We start from the raw sequence: 22,454 nt of genomic DNA on the forward strand, positions 1-22,454 counted from the left end.
CAACACTGTTTCTTATTGAGGTTAGTGTTTCCAATTATGTATAATTGCTTTTTCCTCGTATTTTGATCACTTTGGCCAGAATATTAGAAATAGTTCTCCAGTACGATGAAGTGTCGTTGTATATTACTGCAAACTGCAAACTACAACAATAATATGTGAACATCTAAAAAAAAAGAAACTTGAGCATGATTGTCTTTTAACGGCAGAGTTGTTTGTAAAGCTTGGTCATTGATGATTTTTGCAGTTGTCTGCCTCTGGAACAATTTCGTGAATTCGACCACTGTGGAATTTTGTCTACAACGAGACACAAATATTGTTAAATGAGATGAATATACACATTTCTTTATAAGCTTGACTTTATTTGGTAGTTAAAGTGCATACATGGACAAAGGTTACTCTGTAAGAAGGCAAACAAGGACAGGGAATTTCACACCAACTTAAACGTTTTAAACCCACACATTTCTTGAGATGACTGACTCCTAAAAGAAAGACAAACTACCACGACACAACACACACTCGCACAGTGTCATTGCATAATTTTAAATAGTAAACAAACATTTACGTGAACCTATATTTCTTCACAGCAACGGACTATTAAGTGCAGCTAAATGATTTGGATCAAAACAGAGGGACAAATTCCTACGGTCACAACAGCAACAAGCCAAGGACACAAAAAACAGTACGTACTTTGTTGTGTGTACTTCAAAAAAAGGTAGAGGTATTTCATCATATGCACAGCTCAAACTGAAACGAAACGTTCCCTTATGTATAAAGTCACAGGCTATTTTCTTGCTAAATAAGTCTTCTGGTTTATCTGCTGTTGACAGGGTTTTGTTGTGGTTTGGAATACTCTGTTTGATGGATCGACAACATTAAAGATAACATCTCTCTTTGTAACACTTCCCTTAATCACACTAATCCATATTTCATTTCCCAAAACGAGCCCTCTTATGGCAATTCATTTATGCCAAATCCACACTCATTCTGCATAACCATTTCCCAAACATATAACATCTACCAACATCCGGCTAACCCTCTAAAAATGTTGATAATCTGATGACTTGTAAAGGTTAATTGTCTTTACAGTTGTGTAAAATTCGATTAATTAGAGCACTCCCACCAAAGGGCCATCATATTCATATGACCTTTTATGTTTTCAAAAAACATTTGGTTCCCCGAACCACGCCCACTGTCATTATTTCGTCATTTTAATCATCCACACCACAAACTAATAGGATCTTGTGCTACTGGTATATGTCAGATCAGTCAAAAACCCAATTTCGAGGCCTGAGTATTTTTTTTTTTTAAGCTTGTAAGAAAATCTGAGGTATTTTAAAGACCATCTCAATGGCTATCCTTTTTAAATTGGTTTGTTCATGCACATGGCCATTAGAATGAGCTTTCACTGCTACCAGAAAACAAAGTGACCATTTTAAGTGGATTTAACTAGGCTATTGTATTTCTTTCCACACAGTGATGAAACATTTAAGGTACAAAACACAACAGCAACAGAAAAGAGAGACCCCACAATTACAACGTTGTCTACATAAAATAATAAAATACTATTGTGATCATGGTAAGGATGCCACACGCAAACACTGTCTCTGAGTCCTCTGTCAGTCATAAGACATCACTCAACACGTTTAGCACCATCACAAATCGGCTTGCTTCGAAAGACAAATAACATGACATGATAGCATGAAGACGGCCCTCATCATCTACATCAATTCAGACGTATTAGTGCAAATTCTGTGCTTCAAATTGCCCCCATTTTAGAGCTGCTGTGCAAGTCTTGTAATGTGCATACATATTTAATATATTATCTTTCATCAAACACTCACTTTTGTCTAATACGTGCATATATGATAATGTGTAGAACAGAAACAACAATACAAGCACTCAACGTACTAACTGACTGAGTATGTATCACACAATATGCCAATAGACCAGGGGTTCTCAAGGCTTTGGGCTCAACAATATAATTAGCAATAAATTATTATTATTATTTTTTTTTTTAAGATAATTTTTTTTTTTAATAGAATAGAAGGCAATATTATGAGAATAAAGTTAATTTTGTTTAAATTCACTTAAAATTTTATTTTATTCCCTTGTTCAACTTTAACTTTAATATCATAATACTGTGACTTTATCTGGGAAAAATACGACTGTCAGTAATTCTCATAACATTGCAACTTTTTGTTGTCTTTAAGGTATAGCTTTGTTATTGTATCGTTACAGATTTTTTTGTTTTTCAAAAATCTGCAACTTTTTATTTCTTCTGACTTTTAGGGGTACACATGGTAGTTATGCTTAGTGGTCGTTACGATCATGAGGGTATCCGTGGAAAAATTTCTCGTTGGACCCAAAATGTTTGAGAACCCCTGCCATTAAGTGACCTACAGTAAGTCCTAGTGTACACGACTTGTGCTGTTTGTTCGATAGCGCTGATCTCACCACAATAACAAACTTCACATTTTGGAGCTTCAAGAGTTACCAAGCACATAGATCAGTCCACAATCTGTGCAGTAGCAGCGCTTACGGGTTATCAAGTACACAGCAGATCCCGCCAGGCATGCATGTCTCTAACCCTAAGCACCGAGTGACTGAGACCAAGCACACACTGTGTAATTTAAAAAAAAAAAATAATAATAAAAACTGCTTCAAACTTGAGAGTGTGGTGGGTGACACACGACAGACCATTAATTATATTGTATTGACTAATGTACATACCCCTAAGACAACCTTTTCCATTTAGGTCATAATGTACTGCTCAATGGTGTTAGTTTATTACTATAAAAATAATTTAGAGTCATTAAGTGTTATTTGATGAGCACCAGTCCACCTCCACTCAGAGAGCACAATCAAAGAGAACAAACCTGTCCAGGGCTGACAGGACCTGGAAAGATCTGAAATGTAAACATGTTTCGAGAGACTAAGAATCCTTATCACGGACCACTGTTTTGATTGTACCTCACAAATGCTTCAAACAACTCATACTAACGTTGCTACTCTGCACCGATGAAAGTGTATTGGATTTCGATTCTACTTGTCAACAGAACAGAAACAAAAGCTTCCTGAAAGCAGAAGTCATGAGTGATCTGAAAGCTAACCTTCCAATACCCCTAATGGACGTTTTGTTTTGCTTTTACTTTGCAAATATAAATATCATTACAAAACCACCCAAAGGCACTTTTAATCCATAATTTCCTGGATTACTTTCTCCAGTCCAAATCATTTAACCTGGATCTATAAATGCAGATGCATTAGAATCAGCAAAACAAATGTTGCTCTAGTTCATATTGTGCATTTTTAATCAATTCATTATTCTGCTTTGTGGTCAGTTCTCATCTCTCATCTCATCTCTTCATTATAACACTTAAAATGGTATCACGCGCCTTTGTCATTGTGTTTTAACTTTTCACAGTGCTGCAATGCGCACGCGTTGTCTTGTGCGACTTAAGGTGCAATGGGGACCAAGCATAACCATGAAGTGGATTTTCTTTTTTGTTTTTTACAGTAAAAGAATGAGCCTATATCTAATTTTATTATGAAAGAAATCCCATGTTTGCCACACAGGCGTAACCTAAAGGGAGAATCTATTAAGTTAAGTATGAACATTTTACCTTTTTTGGGTCAGTTCAATGATCTAATCTTTCGAAATCATGATCAAGTATGTACCCACAACACAGGGAAACTATCAACATATCAAACATATGGAACATACATGTGTGCATGCATGTATTTAGAACAAATACCTCAATACAAACATATTTAGATAGGCCTACCTTAAACAAAAAAGAAAAAGGTTTGTAATGAACGTTGTCATTTGTGTGTGTGTGGATTTGAAATTTTACCACAACATGACCTTAAACACTTCATTTTCAAACACTTTTCTGCTTTGATTTCACCTGTCAAAACTGTCTGAAATCTAAACATTTGGTATTATTTTGACCTACCTTAATTTACAATAAAACAAGTTAGTATGCTAATCCAAAATTCTATGGGTAAAAGAAACATGAATGAACAATAAATATTAGAGGTGCACTAATTGATTGAACAGTTGTTGATCTATCAGTCTTGAGATTTAAACTATAAATAATGGGAAGATCTCTGAAATACTTGACACCATCATCACTCTGAAAAAAGGGACAACACTTAAAGGCGCAAGCAGTTAAATATAACAGAGCTATTCACGATCTCACCTCCTCTATAGTAGCATAAAATCAATGAGAATACTGGCACTGGATGTTGTCCAATATATTTTGCAATATTTTACTTGAAAAATCTGTGTTTTCACTGACAGTCAATCAGAGTTGGTAAATCAGACAATCAGTGCATCTCTAGGAATGATTTAAAAATAATATTTCACCGGTCACTTTTAACCGGCAACTGAGAAACAAAAATGAATGAGAAACATGCCAGACAAATGAAATAATCCAGTTGATTTTAGTCTTGAGAAACGGCCCGATCTATTCTTTAATCTGGCCCAACAACCATTTACATTACCAAGAGTCCTGTACTATTTCTTGCATTAATTTAGCAAATGTATTTTGCCTAAAATTGGTTAATTAAAATGTATTTATTCATTTTGTATTGGTTGATTTAATTAAAGAAACATTTTAAAGTTAATTGGTTTATTGTAATTAATAAAATACAAATATTAAATTAAAATACAAAATAAAAACAATTACATGTACAGTATGTGTAACATTTTGAAATGTATTTTATTTAATTTTAAATAAAACAAGTGAGCATGAATTATTTGGTTATTAAAGTTAACAATTTAATATATTTTACACACTTTCGTTTTTTATAAATATAATTTCAACTGCTTTGGAACATTGGAAATGGTGGTGGGCTTTTTTTTTTTGTATTTTGATGCGGCATCATCATTTTTTCAGTTTGAGCTGATTAAAGGTGTCCCTCTTTTTTTCTTCATTTTTTTCTGAGTGCTCATACAGTGAAGCGTTGAGAAAGTGCTATCAGTGTGACATGCTGGTGGTTTCTCAGCTGGGCTGCTGGCTGAGAGCAGGCCAGGCCAGGGTTACATTCAGCTGCTGGTTGTGTTGGATCAGCGATGTGTGCTGATAGTGGAGGACCAGCTCTCTGAGTGATGAGTACAGGTTGTATGGCTCAGCAAAGCCGTAGCCTGTGGATGTCCTGTTGATCACACAGTGCTTCACATGCCCGTCCACACTGCAGAAGGACACCTGGCTGTCACTTTCTGTAACTTTACTGTTTATAAATAACACGAGCCAATGAAGTAAAGGTAAAGGTACTTACACAACAGAGCAGGCAAAGGATCCTCTTTGACTTTGGCTATCTCTGATGAGGAAGGTGCCATCTCGTTTGCCCTTCAGAAGCTCCTCTGCCTCCCTCCGAGTCATACCTCCAACATACCATGTCCTCTCCTCATGGTGCGTATCATCTGCTAGAGTGTACGGGCTAACAAAAAGTAGAAGAGTCAGTTTTGTTGGAGTAAACTCTGTAAAGCACACAACACATTTATTCTCTCTGTGTTTTATGGTTAATTACACGGTTTATGATCCAATGAACATGCTGACAATAGCCAACCTGTGGTGAGCCTCCTCATTCTCAAATTCCGTTTTTGCAATTTGCATGCAGTACAAAGTGTTCTGCTCACTTTACTTGTGATGTTTCTTCATGAATCAATAGGCAGTTACGAACCAGCATTATGTTTCTGTTCTGTATGGTGTGGTACACATTGTTCATAGTTTCCATTAAGTGACCCAAAATATTTGAACCTTAGCGTCCCACTTTTTTGCAAACTTTCAGTGGCATACTTTCGTTTGTGTAGGGTGGAGCTCGACGTTTTCTGTCTATGTAGGCGATAGAGAATTGTCTGTTTCTTATTAAAAGGGTCATCGGGTTGTGCCGGTCTCTAAGTAGATGAAGAATACAGTAGTTCTTCTTTTTGTTAACTCTTCTTCATTTGATTATTTTATATTTATGGCCTGGAACTGTTTTTTATACAAATATTTGCATACAATATTCCCTGTAATTATGATTTTGCTACTGCAGTAGTGATAGAGCAGGGCTCAACACTAACTTTTCCACTGGCAGCACATGATTTGGTCGCACCTTTTTGGTATTTTTATATATATATTCGAAAACCTTTTTTGACGCCAGAATGACATTCATCAGGCAGAAATGAAGTTCAGTTCACTACGGTACACCGGAAACCAAGAACTCCCTCTCCAGTGGAATATCACACTAGAACTCATTATGCTGTGTCACATTTAGCGTCAAGCTCATTCATTCACAGTCTAGCTGAGTGGTATTTGTGACTAATGCCACTATTGCCATCCAGGTTGTAGTTTTACACTGTTGTGAACAACCATGTGACAATCAATAAGTGTGTTTTATTTATTTATTTTATTTATTTATTTATTTATGTCTTTTAAATGACCTAATACTGCGAACATTGGCACTTATTCCACAGGTCTTAAAAACTATGTCTCCAGTGAAAATCCCCAGCCCCTTGTTTTTTGATGACATATTTGATTTTCAGCCATATTTTTGCCGGGCCACATTTAGGTCGAAACTGTGTCAGAAGGCGAGCACATTTCCTTATACGAGTATTTGTTCCTGGTTGCTTCACAAATCAAACAATTGGTCTGTCCCCCACTTGATCTGTTATTATTATCATGCAGTATTAACCAATTTAACATGGTGAAAATAGCTTGAAAAAGAGCTATAGGTCCTGTAAAACATAATATCTGGATACATGATGACACTCACTCTTCTTCATGCCGTACGCCAAGCCAGTCATCAATCTGGCTCTGCCTGGTTCCTTGCTGAGAGAGCCAGCTGTAACGTAATGCAAAGTCACTGTAGATCACTGGATTTAACATACCGGTACAATATGTACAGTAACTTGCTTTAAGCCAGTCTGCACTTTCTCGGCTAATTTACTGTTCTAACAATGATGCACAATCCTTAAAAAAATGGCCACTTGGCATGCATACATTTTAATGAAGTATACACAACAGCTCTGAAACAAAGAAAGTGTAACCTACAACAAATATTGATCTCTGATCCTCCTGAGGTGCACAAGGTCTGGCTTCAAGTGGTTTATTTTTCTGTCAACCTCTGTGTGGGCCATCACCTTCCTCCTTAATTCCTCCTCCAATTTAATTTTGCTGTTGTGTATTTCCTCCACTCTCAATTGCAGCTCATCAGGGTTGTTCTGCATCCTGGAAGCAGGCAGAAGAATAGCATCCTCAATAAAAAATTATACTTCCCATCTTCCTCTTTTGAATATTTTCTACAAGTTTGCATTACAGAGCCACTTTGAGTTAATCACATTTTGTTCATTAAGAATGCCCAGAGTAATATAACCTGTAAATTACAGATCACAAAAAATAATTCTAAAATGTGGCGTGTGACACTGAAATATTACTAGACAATGTAATGTGTACCAACACATTAATCATTTGATGACCTGCAGTTACTGTTACACTGACAACTAATAAAAGCACGTTTTCTCGACATTGGTAATGTGTCAGGATTTTCAAGACCCAGCCTTTGAGAATACTCCAAAATGACTTACAGTATTGATTTGCAATTGATGGAAGGACATTGTATATGAAGAGCTGATTCCCAAAATAAAAGCCAAATTATTGTTATAATTATTGTGTACAAACTTTAAATTTGTTCAGAGGGAGGCAACAAATATTTTTTAAATTTGCAGATCTGAGTAAAAGTCATTTTTGATAAAATAATCCAAAAGTCTTTATTAAAAGAGTTGTTTATACAGTATGTTATGTAGTCATCAACCCCCGCTATGCAGGCACAGCAACTACAGGACACGTTATACGTTTATAATTTACATAGCCACTCCCCCCAAACTTCCGTTGTAGAGCCCAGTTCAGGACCCTTGTCCAACATGCTTCCCCTCCTGTCCTTGTCCTGTCCTATCTTGTCCTGTCCTTCCCTCACAGGGTGTAGCACTACTGCCCCATACAACATATCATATCTAATGTGTCATTGTTCTAGGTATATAATGATTTACTTTTGTCATCTAGTTTACAGCTAGTGATTTGTCTTTTGTTGTCTTTTCTCACTCCCTTCAAGAAACTTTGTTGTGTTCAACTGATTCCCTTTGATTCTCAATAAATATCCATTAAAATACTAAGAAACCACAGCGGCAGCTTAAAAAGTCCACTGTGACACAGTAAAACTGTTGCAGGATAAAAGGGATACAGATCTTCCTTTCTGCTTGACCAAACAGTCGAACAGGCCAAAAAAAAATACAAAAAATATAGTCATCACATTTTGGAGCATGTAGTTTTGAATAAGTGAATGATATCAACTAATAGTGTTTGGCTCCATACTTGTCAGTCTCCGTATTGTTGTCTAATTTGAGGAACATGTCGATGTACTCCTTGCTGTAGCGTTCCTGCGTTTCACACTCCTCCTCAAAAATCCGAATGATTTCACTAAAAGCCTCAATGGCCATCCGTTTAGTCTGCAGTTCCTACATTGGAGAGAAAAAAAACACATTTTGTTTTAACATATTTCAACTTTACGTGATTTAAAAAAGTACCACTGTACCTGTGATGTTTGGTTCAGCTCCTCATGGAGACGGTCATACTCTTTGCTCTTCTCTTCATATTGGTCCTGAAATACCTTGAGCCGTTCTCCAACTGCCTCAATGTCGACCTCCATCACAGCCTGCTGCACAGTCGAGAGTAAAAAATGCTATTGATAAAAAAATTCTAATATTGTTGGCGGTTAACGACTATGCTAATTCCAGATTTTCCACTAAATGTTTTATCATTGCAGCACAAAGTTGAAGTTGTAAACACTGTGTATATATCTTCATTTCGTCAAATGTGGTCGCAATTACCGGTACATGCATTTGTTGCTGCTTTACATAATGTATTCTGCCTGGCATGAGTATAACATTTTTTTTTTTTTAAAGTCCATAATAACACATTTAATATGATACAGTATAAAAACCACAGACTCACCTGCAGATATTTGGAGATGGGAAACTGCAGTCGTGTGTCCAGTTTAGAATTGTACTGGGCCAGTGAAGTGTGCTGGTAATACTGAATAAGGTCCACTACAGAAGGAAAGGTCAATGGCTCGGAGAAGCCATACCTCCCTCCATGATGGAAGATCTTAATCAGTCTATTGGAGCCATTTTTCCTGTAAGATTCAAGTACAGTACATCTGATGGAAAAAGCTGTAAAAAAAACACTGACAGCAGAGAGCATTACTACTATACATCCCTAACCCCTCATCCTCATCATCACTTTGTGAAACTGTAAAACAGAGTTAGGTACTACTGATCAGTAAGTACAAGAATTGCTACCTTTCACTAACAGATTGCAAACGGGTCATAAAAAAAGAATTTGCCTTCATTTATTTTATGATGACATTTGAAATATTCCCAAAATGAATGCCCGCTGTCTTAACAACGAAACATTATTTGCCAGCAGAATGAAAAGTAGGAAGAGAAGGTTGTGGGGTGGGGATTGAGACTGAGCTAATGGTCTTCACATTGAACTGTTTGAGCCAACTATCAGTAATTCCAACCTACTCCCCCTTGTTGAAAAATATCAGCATGTTCACATGAAAGCAGTGTAATTAAAGGTCAATCCAACAGCTGAAAACCCCTAGCCAGATTGCCAAAATTGCAACGATATTTAGTATGAACCACTCCATTCACTTTTACACCTATATCGTAATGCGCTGCAGATTTTATATCTAGCTTTGAGTGTAGCCTTCAGAATCCTACTGTAGAGAAATAAGTGATATGAGAAATAAAGTAAAGTTAGTATCCATAGCTGGATACTTTTATTTTTTTTAATGAAAGCAAGGCCTCTGATTAAATGTGTCCACAACAGACAGGACTAAAATTCTTTACCTCAGTGTTAGTGTATATTCCCTCTCGACCTTGCTGGAAGCGTCACGGACCAAAAACGTGCCATCGGGTTTGTTTCTCATCATTCCATTCACTTCATCTCTGGTCAGCAACACAACATGGAGTTTTTCATAAACTTATTTTCATAAACAAATTAATATTTCTGGGGAATGTGTATTACTATATGAACTATTAATTATGAATTAACAATACTTGTCTAATGCCCATCTCTGTATTGGTGCATGTATTAAAAGCTTAAAATAAAGTATCTTTCTGGCCAATTCCAGTCCCCATTATCTACATGTGTTTTCTATCAAGTGAGGAAAGCCTGTACACCTTTCGATGTTGCCCCAGTACCACTCTGCATCAGCCAGCTGCTTTTGCTCCAAGCAGGAATCACACGCTGCCATCGCTTTGGTGATGATGTTATTGGGTTGGATCCCTGCTCACAAAAATGTATATATTTAACAATATAATTTTACAAATATTTTTATTAAAGGCATTTCCTACCCTAATGCTCATAGTGTATGCTTATTTATCCAAGTGTCTGGTTTGTTTAGGTAAGAAGATTGTACAAACCCCAATTCTAAAGTTGGGACATTGTGTAAAATGCATATAAAAACAGAATACGAACTGATTTGCAAATGCTTGCCAACCTATATTCAATTGTATACACTACAAAGACATTTAATGTTACTGTTTTTTTGCAAATAGTCTCTCATTTTGATTTCATGCCTGCAATACGTTCATAGTAAGCTGGGACAGGGCCAATAAAAGACTGGGAAAGTTGAGGAAAGCTAAAACAAAACAACCAAAAAAACACTTGTTTGGAACATTCCACAGGTGAACAGGTTAATTGAAAATAGGTGAGTGTCATGAATGGGTATAAAACGGGCATCCCCGAAAGGCTCAGTTGTTCACAAGCAAGGATGGGGCTGAGGTTCACCACTTTGTGAACAACTGTGTGAGCAAATAGTCCAACAGTTTAAGACCATTTCTCAATGTACAATTGCAAGGAATTTAGAGATTTCATCATCGATGCTCCATAATATCATCGAAAGATTCAGAGAATCTGGCGAAATCCCTGCACGTAAGCGGCAAGGCCGAAAACCAGCATGGAATGCCTCTGACCTTCGATCCCTCAGGCACTGCATTAAAAACCGGCATCATTGTGTAAGTTCACTGTGCCACGTTGGATCCTGGAACACTTCCGAAAACCATTGTCAGTAAATACAGTTGGTCATTACATCTACATATGTAAATTAAAACTCTGCCAACCAAAACGAAAGCCATATATCAACAACACACACCGCCGATTTTTCAGGGTCCGAGCTCATAGATGGATTGACAAATGACACTGACAAAGTGGAATAGTGTGCTGTGATCTGAAGCAATAGTCCATGCCTTTGTCACAACCTGGCTGGACTACTGTAACGGAGTCTGTGTGGGGGTCAGCGCGTCTGCCATTAGTCGTCTGCAGATGCTACAGAACGCTGCTGCACATTTTTTAACTGGTACACGTAAATTTGAGCACATTTCTCCCATCTTAGCCTTGTTGCACTGGCTGCCAGTGCACTTCAGGATTTATTTTAAAATTATTTTATTTGTTTTTAAATCATTAAATGGTCTTGCCCCACCCTACCTCACAGAGCTTCTTCACCCTTATGAGCCCACTCACTCTCTCAGTCAGCTAGCCAGCTGCTCCTGACTGTCCCCAAAGTCAGGCTGAAGCTCAGAGGAGAGCGAGCCTTTTCTGTTTCCACTCCAATACTATGGAATTAACTGATTCAGCATATTAGACACGCTTCATCTTTACCTGTTTTTAAATAACTTCTCAAAACTCATCTCTTCTCCTAGGCCTATGCTACCCAGTGAGGTGTTGACTCTTTTCTCTTTATATATATTTGTTTTCAGATTGTATTGCTCTTTTTACGACTGATATTTGTGTTCCAATTTTTTCTTACCCGTTTTTGTATTTTATTGCATTTTATTTGATTGGCTGGTGACCAGTTCAGGCTGCACCCTGCCTCTCGCCCGAAGATAGCTGGGATAGGCTCCAGCATGCCCGCGACCCTAGTGAGGATAAGCGGTACAGCAAATGGATGGATGGATATATTTTATTTTATTTGAACCGCTCTCGTATGTGTTATGTATTTATTGCTTTGTACAGCACTTTGGTGCACCGTGCATACTTTTAAAGTGCTTAACAAATAAATTTGGATTGGATTGGATTGGCTCTGTGAAGGCACAATTAATGCTGAAAGGTACATACAGGTTTTGGAGCAACATATGCTGCCATCCAAGCAACGTCTTTTTCAGGGACATCCCTGCTTATTTAAGCTAGACAATGCCAGGGCACATTTTGCACGTGTTACAACAGCGTGACTTTGTAGTAAAGGAGTGTGAGTACTAGACTGGCCTACCAGCAGTCCAGACCAGTCTCCCCTTGAAAATGTGTGCCCTGCCAGCAGTCTAGACCTGTCTCCCACTGAAAATGTGTGGCGCATTATGAAGTGCAAAATACGACAACAGAGACCCCGGACTATTGAGCAACTGTACATCAGCAACAAGTTGTACATCAAGCAAGAATAGAAAATAATTCCACATACAAAGCTTCAACAAATAATGTCCTCAGGTCTCAAATGCTGTGTGTTGTTTAAAGGACAGATGATGTAACACAGTGGTAAACATGCCCTTGTCCCAGCTTTGTTGCAGGCATCAAATTCAAAATGAGTCTATATTTGCAGAAAATAACCCAATAAAGTTTATCGGCTTGAACATTAAATATCTTGTCTCTGTAAGGTATTCAATTGAATTTAGGTTGAAAAGTATTTGCAAATCATTGTACTCTCCTTTTATTACTTTTTATTTACACATCATCCCAATGTCATTGCTATTGTGTTTTTTGTATGTCTTCCATGATACTTGGTGGGAGACAAACTAATGAAGGACAATAATGTAAGTGGTAATAACTCTATAGCTTAAGAAAACCTATATTTGGAGATATACAAGATCCATTATTTAAGATGCATACTGACGCAACAGAGATTCCGTTAGACTAAGCAAGTTGCAGAGAGTACCGTCTTCCATGGAGACATTTTCCAAGTCTTGAAACACATCATTATCAGCATCTGCGATGGTGGAAAGGTCCTGCAGAAACGCTGCCGGAGATTTAGCCTCGCTGTCATTTCTGTTCATCCTTGGCACTGCAACATCAAATGTAGAAAATTTCAGTGTTAGCCATCCTGTTCACCCAGACCGGTCAATAAATAACTATCTGCACCATGTCTGTGTTGTTCACACACTGCTGTCCTACTGACAAGGACTCCAGAAAGGGATATGGTTATATTGCTGAGTACTACACCATGGAGGAGACACTGCCCAGACTCGTCCACTGACAGGTGACACTGTCTGACTTCCTAGAATACCAGAAATGGCACTCCTCAATGCTCAGGCACACTGGCCCAGAATCCATGTTGCTCAGAGCTCAACCTCGCCTTGCCTCGCCTCGCCTCACAAACAACAGCTGTCTGCAGAGAGATTTCATGTTACACAGAGAGACTCAAGCTGCTGCTGTGTGTTTAGCATGTCTGTGTCTTTAAAGCGGTGTGTCCTTAGGCTTTCCATAAATGTCTAACATCTATTTGAGAAATGATTTCATTCCCCAGAATATGGTATTGCGTGGGTGACCTTCAGATGTGTGCAGACCACCACATGGTAATAGCAGTTGATGAAAGTTTATACCTTTGACACTTCATGATGATCTGAAAAGAGATTTGTTAAATTATATAGCCAGAGCTGTATGTTGAAGGGACAACATGAATGACTTGTTATAAATAGAAAGGCCTAACTCAAGATTTTGTGCCCTCCATGAAGGAAATTTCAATATGGTCATAAATTGTTTGATCCCTCTGGCTGATAAATGTTTAATGTTTGACACACGATGATGTCATCAAAAGTGACTCTACGATCTTCTCTGATCAGTGCCTCGACCCTAGCACTAGTCCCAGAATTAACCGCTGAAGAGGGTGTGCCGCTCCTTTGCTTGTCACGGAGGTCACTCAAAGCAGACTCTTGCTCTTCGGGTTTGACCCTGTACTGTGCTGTAGACTATTGCAGCTTCCCCAAAACACTTTTCAACCTTTCGAAAATGTTTTGTGGTGGTTCCCCCTCAAAAAACAAGAAATTCAATCACACCCCTCTACTTCTGACTAGCATCCAACAGTGAGCTCATTTCCGAAATGGCTGACAGGAAGAGGGCAGGCTTAAACAAAACCTTTTGAAAATACATAAAGTATTTAAACTACAAACTGTGAACATTTCAAGAAAATAAATATGATTTGTAGGTTAAATTAGATTGGACTCTGGTCCGGGTTAAGCTATTTTTTGACTGCCCTTTGTATTTTTGTTGATATTTTTGGGTCAACATATTTGTTGTGCCAATTTGAGTGAGTAAAAAAAAGAAATTTTATATATATATATATATATATATATATTTATATATATATATATATATATATAATTTTTTTGCTACAGTTTTTGTGAGTGTTTTTGTCAGCATTTCAGTGTCAGCACTTTGAAAGCATAAACAGAGTCAAGTTCATACATCCACATGCACCATTTAATGAGATCCAACACAAGAGCTAAATAAAAAGTTCTGCCTTTGCAAATATATTAATGCTTGGTTTTGATTCAAACTGTCATTAAGAGATTAATTTTAGACTATGATTATTATTGTGGTTATAGCTGGGATAGGCTCCAGCAGCCCACGACCCTCGTGAGGATAAGCGGTAAAGAAAATGGAGGGATGGGTGTATTTTTCCGAGGTGGATAACTGTATAATATTGTACAAGAGATTACATGAGAGGCATTTCTAATGTTTTGGTTGCCCTATTTAACTACTGTTCATGAGATAGTCAAAGTGTTGGAAACAGCTGTCATTCTAATCATGCAGTACAGTTCCACACCACTCCAAACGACAACCATAATAATAAAATTAAATTGTTAAATTAATGTCTCAATCAAAACTAAGCATTATGAATGCTTTAAAGGCATAATCTTTCATACAGCTCTTATTTTATGAGATGGTCCTAATGGTCATGTTGTCATTATTTGTGAATAACTAAAAGTATGTTCGCAATATTATGTTAATTTTATTACATTATCTGTGGCCATTTGTTTTTGGGCCACACAAAATGCCATATCCGTTATCTGCTGTCAGCTTCCACAAATAATCCCCATCAGTTAGCTGTTGGAGCACAATTAATTTGGAACAGACTGCAAGATTATTCTTATATTATATAACAATAGCCGGTTATACACTTGACATCTCTTTCCTGCCTTTTTACCATCTCCCTGCTCTGCATTTAAGGTTTGTAACTTAGTGGAGTATGACGTTTAATATCCAAAACTCAGTGCCCATGCCCAGTTGTTCTGAAAAAAATTGCCGCTGTTGCTCTGACGTTGCCTTACATCTAATTGTCTCGTGGCACGACGTCACAGCAGCTGTGTAAATGCCCACTTTGGGAGAATACTGTGTGAAAGGAAAAGGTGAAAAGTTGTCTGCTCTCCTGGTACATTTCTGATATACCAATTTACAGGGAAACCAGTGTGAAACTGACTAAAAGTTACATAGCATACTGGAATATTTGCATCATTTTACAAATGTTTCCCTTAAAAACTAGTTATTCATTTGTTCTAAAAAAATGATCAAAGACATACGCAATTAGATTATGATATGAGAAAGAGAAGATACATATCTATAGCTTTACATTCACTATTTACCATAATTCTGACGTGACCCAAAAGAACATTTGACACCTGGACAACAAGGTACAGTACATAGTTGAAAATGGCTGTCCTGAAAAGATTAGTGTGGATGCTGCCACAGATGTAGTATTATCAGATGGTGGTCATCAGAGGTCATCCAGTTCAAAATTAATCTTGGTGTTCTCCTTTATTTAGTGTATCAAAACATCGAGTGAAAATTTATTTTATTGCATCATTTTATTTTTAAGTCACTGCTGGTGTAGCGGTACACTCGCCTGACTTTGGTGCGGGCAGCGTGTGTTCAGTTCCCACTCAGTGACGGTGTAAATGTGAGTGCGAATGGTTGTCCGTGTCTATATGTGCCCTGCGACTGACTGGCGACCAGTTCAGGGTGTAGTTCGCCTTTCGCCCGAAGCCAGCTGGGATAGGCTCCAGCACCCCGCGACCCTAAAAAGGATAAGCGGTGTTGAGAATGGTGGATGGATGGTTTTTATTTTAATTTCTCCTGTTAAATCTGCTAAATGACATTTGGCCTCAACATAAATGATTACAGCCCCGTAATCATGGAAGATTTTTATCGATTTCTCATTCAACATAAAAACTATTTTCAGAATTTTGATGATTAAACTAACTTGTGGTTCTTGTGAATTAGTTATTTTTTTAATTGTGAAATTTAGCTTTGCTACACTTTCATTGATGTGTCCTCATTTCACTTGAATTACAGTTGAAACAAGACATTTGCATACACTATATAAAAAGACAAGCTCTTTTTTTCTCACGGTCTGACATGAAATCAGATGAAACCTTTTCAGTTTTAGGTCATTTAAAATTACCAAAATTATTTCCATTTGCTAAATGCCAGAATAATGAGAAAAAAATAATTTGAGACAATTTTTCATTACTCTCTTCAAATTCAGAGGTTTACATGCATTTCATTAGTATTTGGTACCTTTGCCTTTAAACTGGAGTTGGCAGGATTTTTTTTAAAAACTGTAGTTGATATGAATTCTTTTTAAACTGTAGTTGGCAGGATTGATGGTGGCTTGATATGATAACGCAATGGGTGCTTGCTTTTAGTGTGTGTGTGTGGGCGGTAGGGGGGGGGAGGTATGGTTAAATTTGCGAGTGGGGACTTCACGCAAAGAGTTCTGTCGAACACATGGATTATCTTTCGCGGTGTTAGGCACTTGTTTGATTTTTTGATGGTGTCAACATGGTTGAATATTAAAAGTAGTGCTGTCAAGGTTAAAGTGTTAACTCATGATTAATCACCCAAAAAGATTATTGGATTAATCATGGATTAACTCAGATTAATCTCACAGTTTATGTTGACCATTTACGCTCCTTTACTTTATCCACGGATGGATATCTGAAATGCGGTGCAGGTTGCTACTGTACAGTATAAGGTCAGTGATCAGGTCAACCCTTACGCCAGTGCAAAGATAAGTAAGGAGAATTTTCCTTCAAAAATCACCCCGATGGGACTTCAAAAAACAGGGCTAATTTGCATATAGTGCAGCGCTGAACTCTCTTAATTGAAGCACGACAAGTTTCAAATATCATCTCAAAGCAAAATGTGGTACTATGTGTGGTATATTTGGTGCCTGTGATTAATTGCAATTAATCATAATTGAAAAGTGTTGATTAATCGGATTTTTTAAAATTAATCGATTGACATCTCTAGTTAAAATGATGTTATTCTTCTTTTTTTTTTTGTCCTATTCAGATGCATGGTCATGCAGAATGGTGAATCTGTGTGTCTTTAAATACTGGAACAGCAAAAAGGGGGGGAAATGCTGTTATTCCACACTGTGGGCTCTGCTTCCACTGGTAGGAACGAGTAGCCAGTTGGCACGAATACTCGTCGTCAAGCAAGGCGGAAGAGAAGAAGGCCAAACGGCGGTAGGGACATGTCGTCGACCTCCAGCCCACTGGTTGTCAATGTTACGAAAGCCGGGCTCACCACGGTAAGAAATATGTCGTAAAAATATGTCTAATTCTTGATACTTGGGGTAATTTGACAAAGCATGCCACAGACATATTATTAAAACACCTTGGAACTGTTTTCAATTTGGAGAAAAAAATGCATGTCTCCGTTTTCTGGGTAACCTTAAAACAAATTCATAATTCATGAACAAATTTCTCTTGCAATCAAGGGTCCATATTTGCAGGAATATTTTCTAGTTTATCATAGAAAGTATTTAATCCGAAAAGGAATTTCAAGGTTTTCTAACCAATCTGTTTGGATGTACTCATTTATCTTGAGCTTTGTAGCTGGTATTTATTTGTAAATTATTTTTGTGCTCACTCAATGAGCTTATTTATTCCACACACACACACACACACACACACAAGCACAACCACATTTGAGCCAGATGGCCAGAAGGCCAGATTGTTTCACGGAGCCATCTGTGAACTTGTCCTTGGAAAACACAAAATACTTGACAGGTGATCTGATCTGTCTATCATCATCTAGGCAATCTTCAACCAGAAAATAATTGAAACATATTTTGTAAAATAAAATACAAATAAAAATAGTAAAGGATCTTAGTCGTGATTTTATTGTGATTTTACCAACCTTGAGGTGTGTTCAGAGGGAAAGGACAATTTGATCCTGGAATGGAATGGAATTAAGTTTTTCTTAAGTAGAAAATAGTTAACAAATTGGAAGTTGACCAGCATCCCAGAACAGATTGTGTTTTAACAATCAGAGGTTCAACTGTATTTTTTTAACTCTACATTTTAATTCCTTCCTGTGTAGGTCTGTCACGATAATTACTCAATCGACTTATCGTTGGATAAATAAAATGGACAAGAATGTTTTTTCCAGATTCAATAAATTCTCATTGTAGTGGTAACCCAGCACGGTGTGCTCACACGGCTACTAACGGCGAGGCTTGTACTTATTAGCCGCTCGTGGGCCGCCGGCGGACCGACATTTTGGCCGTCCAATACTCCACAGGTTTGCTCCATGTGCTGCGCTTAGGTCCACACAACTGAGACACTTTCGGGAAAGTTAACTCTTTATTATGTTCGCTATCCCGCAAGCTAAACAGCTAAATAGCTCACTTGACCGCGGCAGCGTCGTTTAAAATGTCAGGTCCTCGCTTTGAGTTGTTGTGCACACGTTATCACTATTCAGCCAGTAGTTGACTACAGCAAACATATTTGATTGACAGGTGAAGGGCTCACAGTCATGCAGCTTTCAGAGCCATACTTTACATACATGGTGATTTATTTTTTATTTTTTGAATTCTTTCAAATTTGAAAAGCTTTTTAAAAACACTTCTTGTGGTGTGTCAAATTAACGAGACTTTCTTGGATCCTTTTTAGTGTGTTATTGACTCTCTATACCGCTGCCAAATGTTTATTTGTTTAACTGGACTTTTTGTAAATATAGCCTGGGTCTGTTTTATTTATATTTTTTATTCATCCTAGATGTTTTTTTTCTTGTTCTACATTTCAGTGATAATGTTCAATATTCTTTAGAATTAAAAGTGAATGTATAATAAAAATGATTAATTATTATGCTCTAATATCATTATATCAGTGGAATAAAAAAAACATCAAGGATACAATCATTTATCGTGATAGTTTTTGGCAAAATATGTAGTCCTTAGAAAATTGCTATTGTGACAGGCCTATTCCTGTGAACTGTAACACACAAACATCCCTCTAGTATTATGCTGTAAATATTCATAAATATACCTTGGGATGAATAAAGTATCTAGCGATCGATGCCTAAAATGCAATTTGTTCCTTTGCCGTACCGCATTTGATCAGCATGATGTGTCAGTAAACGACATCTTCATTTTTACCTTGATCTGCTGGTGACGGACTGCAGCATGATGCAGAAGACATCCCCGTCTCCTGTTGTGATTGGCTGGATGGTGATGACGTTATCGGAGGACATGCAGAATGGGGTTCAGGTTCATCCCCCGTTTGGTTGGTTTTCTCGTCCACGAGATCGAGTGATGCTAATGGTGACGTCAGCAAATCTGCGGCCTGGAACTTGTCGTCGGTCCAGAGCCAGAAGCCCGCATCTGCCATTTTCTCCGACAAAGACGGCTAGGTTTTATTGAGGTGGTATAGCAGCAGGATGCTGGGTCCCACAGTAGTGTTGATCACATGCTATCAGCTTCCAGTTACACTCATGGCCAGTGATAGAGAGGGAGACAGAGCAGATTTCATGGATGCCATTTGTTCAGGAGGTAGTGCTCATTCCTCTGCCTGAATCCCTCGTTGAACCACTTCCTTGAGCAGAGTGACATGTCAGTAGATCTTGTTCCATCGAGTGCTGATTGCATTGAAAGTCATTTTCTTAGTTTCATGCCTGCTTTGTGCAATGATTGGCTCATTTAGTTCCTGATATCAGTTGCTGAGCTAAAACCCCGTGAACAGCCTGAAACCAGGAAAAGTACACAGTCAGCATTGTATAAACTGTATTTTTACATTTAGGAGAAAAAAAAAATCAATCCTCAGTGGATTTTTATCTATCTATCTTTCTACATTTATGTATCCTTTTGAAATAAAAATTACTTTCCGTTTGTATCGAGATATATTTAGGCTTTTAAATTCAAATAGCTCCTCTTTCTGGCTTAAGATTTTGGAATCGATCCTTGATTCTTATCAAATCATTGTAAATGTCTTTTCCTGCAATAATTCTTAAGAGGAAATGTGCACTTGACATTTAGCGTTATTTGTTTTATAAATATATAATATATAAATATAATTGTTTCTGTATTCCTTATCCAATAACATGTTGTTTTGCGTATAATAGTAATATATTTTCCTTTATATCAATTCATCTGTCACAAAGATAGCAAGTTTTGAAAAAATAGTGCGGGAATAAATAGTATTTAAAATGCGTATTTCTTTTGCAAACCCATCAAGGACGACCGTAACATCAAAATAGACAGACATGAACCTTTTGTTTTTCTTCTTTTTTTAAATTCAGCCTCAATGTAGCAGGTTATTCCCCCTGCCACTTATGCCCATTCCATAGATTAACAACAATATTCAGGGGAATGCCTCTAAATCCTTTCCCAAGCATCTGGAATTAGTCAGCAATTTAGGATGATCTACCTTATCTAATGGGTATCAAACAGCTATGATGTCTGTTGGGTTTTCTTATTACGTCAATGCTTGACAAACTATAAATACAATTGTATTTGGGGGTTATTTTCGTAATAATGAGAAGTTGATATCCATTAAGCTTATACTACCTTAATAAGATGAAACTGGGAAAAAAAAACTGATGTCAACTTGATTTCCAACTTGAAAAAAAACAACAGGGGAAAAAAATCAAACCTTTATCCAGGTCATTGATTAAGACTTTCTGATTCTGCATTCTTATTAATACAGTGACTGCTTTACACCACTGAATTTATTTTTCCTTTCTCTTTATAATGTTACACATTACTCGTGACGTTTTCTGTTTTCTTAAAAGAAGCATTATGGTTCAATCCGAATTTATAGGCCGATGCAGATCGTACGACAATACATATTGACGAAGAAATATTTTAAGTGAAATGCGGACGTGACGCAGTTTTAAAATTGTATTTCTTGGTTCTAAGAGAATAATTTAAGACACAGGTCATAAATCAATTTACAGATTACCTTGTTTTGTTTTGTTATAATCAACTAATTGCGTCTTCCAATTTCTGATGGCAGCTATCAAGTCAAAGATACGAGACCCGATTAGGATGGATTTTGATGATGCCCTAATCGAACCAATCTTGTTTGCGCAATTCACGGATCTACAAAAGATGTAAGATCTACCATAATTGTAATAATTCAAAAGTGTGGTTAAAATACGAAATAAATACTACTTTGAGAATTTTTTTTAAGGACTCTAGTAACTGAGTAACTAATATCTACCGCATAAAAACTAAAGATCGAACAATTTCTGCAGATGGGACAGCTGACATTCGCCATATTTGCACGAAGCCTTCACGCTGTTCTTTGCCCCATATGTATGCTATGAAGGCTAAACGTGCATAGAACTTTTGCGATGGCAACTTTTTGGGGGTAATACCCAAATTGCCTAAAAAATTGAGCTATAATTGGGAACGCCAGCAGTAAAGGGGTACGCACTCACCTGGTCCGGGACCGAAGAGAGCGGCCATCAGAGGAAGCAAACGTTTCGTCGCCATCCATGAAGCGGCGAAGAGACGTGGCTGGACGCACACGTGGCTTAGATCAAACCAACCACCGGCTTCGGTCCTCACGCCATCTTAAGCCTTCCGCTCCTCCTCTCCTCCTATCCTGTACCGCCTCTTCTCCTGTACCGTCCATCTTTGAAAATCCTCTCCTCTTGGCGTCTGTATATCTCGTCTGAGTACAACTTCTTCCCACGATGTCATTCCTCCTGAGTATGTCTCCTTTTTTCCATTAAGACAGTTAATGTCCTCATTATGCTCAAGTGTTTTCCATGACTTTGTCCCATTTTGTTTGTTCTTTTAAATGCTTTACAATAAAGAAAAATGAACTTTTCTCAGGTGTCAGGTAAAAAGGCTGACATATAAGATTAAAGCAGAAGTTCTGACAAAAAAGAAGAAGAAAAAAAAGCTTTTAAAAGAACGACACCAAAAGATATGTTATAAGTAAGAGAAAGGTACAGATAAGCACAGCACTGCTCTCTTCTCACTGGAACTCTTTTTCACAGTTGAAGAGCATAGTGTGCCAGCTCAGTGTGTGTCAGAAGCATGAGAATGAGTCGGGGGGTGGGGGGGGGGGGGGGGGCTCTAAAATAAATAAATAATAGAAGGATGCCACTGTTGCTATACAG

General features: G+C 37.6%; 1 protein-coding gene across 2 annotated transcripts; it reads right to left on the minus strand.

Annotated features, from left to right (window-relative positions):
- Nucleotides 1–352: 352 nt before the first annotated feature.
- Nucleotides 353–22,344, minus strand: LOC133406435 (phosphatidylinositol 3-kinase regulatory subunit gamma-like). Of its 2 annotated transcripts, none has more exons than XM_061684050.1 (12): nt 21,765–22,344; nt 19,483–20,066; nt 12,976–13,101; nt 10,232–10,337; nt 9,899–9,997; nt 8,997–9,177; nt 8,578–8,697; nt 8,358–8,500; nt 7,041–7,217; nt 6,763–6,831; nt 5,284–5,445; nt 353–5,196 (listed from the first exon to the last, which is right to left on the minus strand). In XM_061684050.1, the coding sequence occupies exons 2-12, from the start codon at nt 19,712–19,714 to the stop codon at nt 5,007–5,009; spliced, it is 1,605 nt and encodes a 534-aa protein (XP_061540034.1). In that variant the 5' UTR covers nt 19,715–20,066; nt 21,765–22,344; the 3' UTR covers nt 353–5,006. The 2 variants fall into 2 exon arrangements, with proteins under 2 accessions (XP_061540034.1, XP_061540033.1); XM_061684049.1 differs by having other exon boundaries at nt 8,578–8,700.
- Nucleotides 22,345–22,454: the final 110 nt, after the last annotated feature.

The sequence above is a fragment of the Phycodurus eques genome, chromosome 8 (genome assembly GCF_024500275.1).
Source record: "Phycodurus eques isolate BA_2022a chromosome 8, UOR_Pequ_1.1, whole genome shotgun sequence".
In the NCBI taxonomy this organism is placed as follows: Eukaryota; Metazoa; Chordata; class Actinopteri; order Syngnathiformes; family Syngnathidae; genus Phycodurus; species Phycodurus eques.

What these genes read in the sequence shown, in the direction of transcription:
- LOC133406435 (XM_061684049.1), bottom strand. Translation starts at nt 19,714, where the DNA reads ATGGCAGATGCGGGCTTCTGGCTCTGGACCGACGACAAGTTCCAGGCC. An exon ending in AGCTGAACCAAACATCACAG is followed by an intron (nt 8,501 to 8,577) that starts GTACAGTGGTAC and finishes TCTCCAATGTAG; the next exon opens with GAACTGCAGACTAAACGGAT. An exon ending in ATCAGAGATCAATATTTGTT is followed by an intron (nt 6,832 to 7,040) that starts GTAGGTTACACT and finishes ATTACGTTACAG; the next exon opens with CTGGCTCTCTCAGCAAGGAA.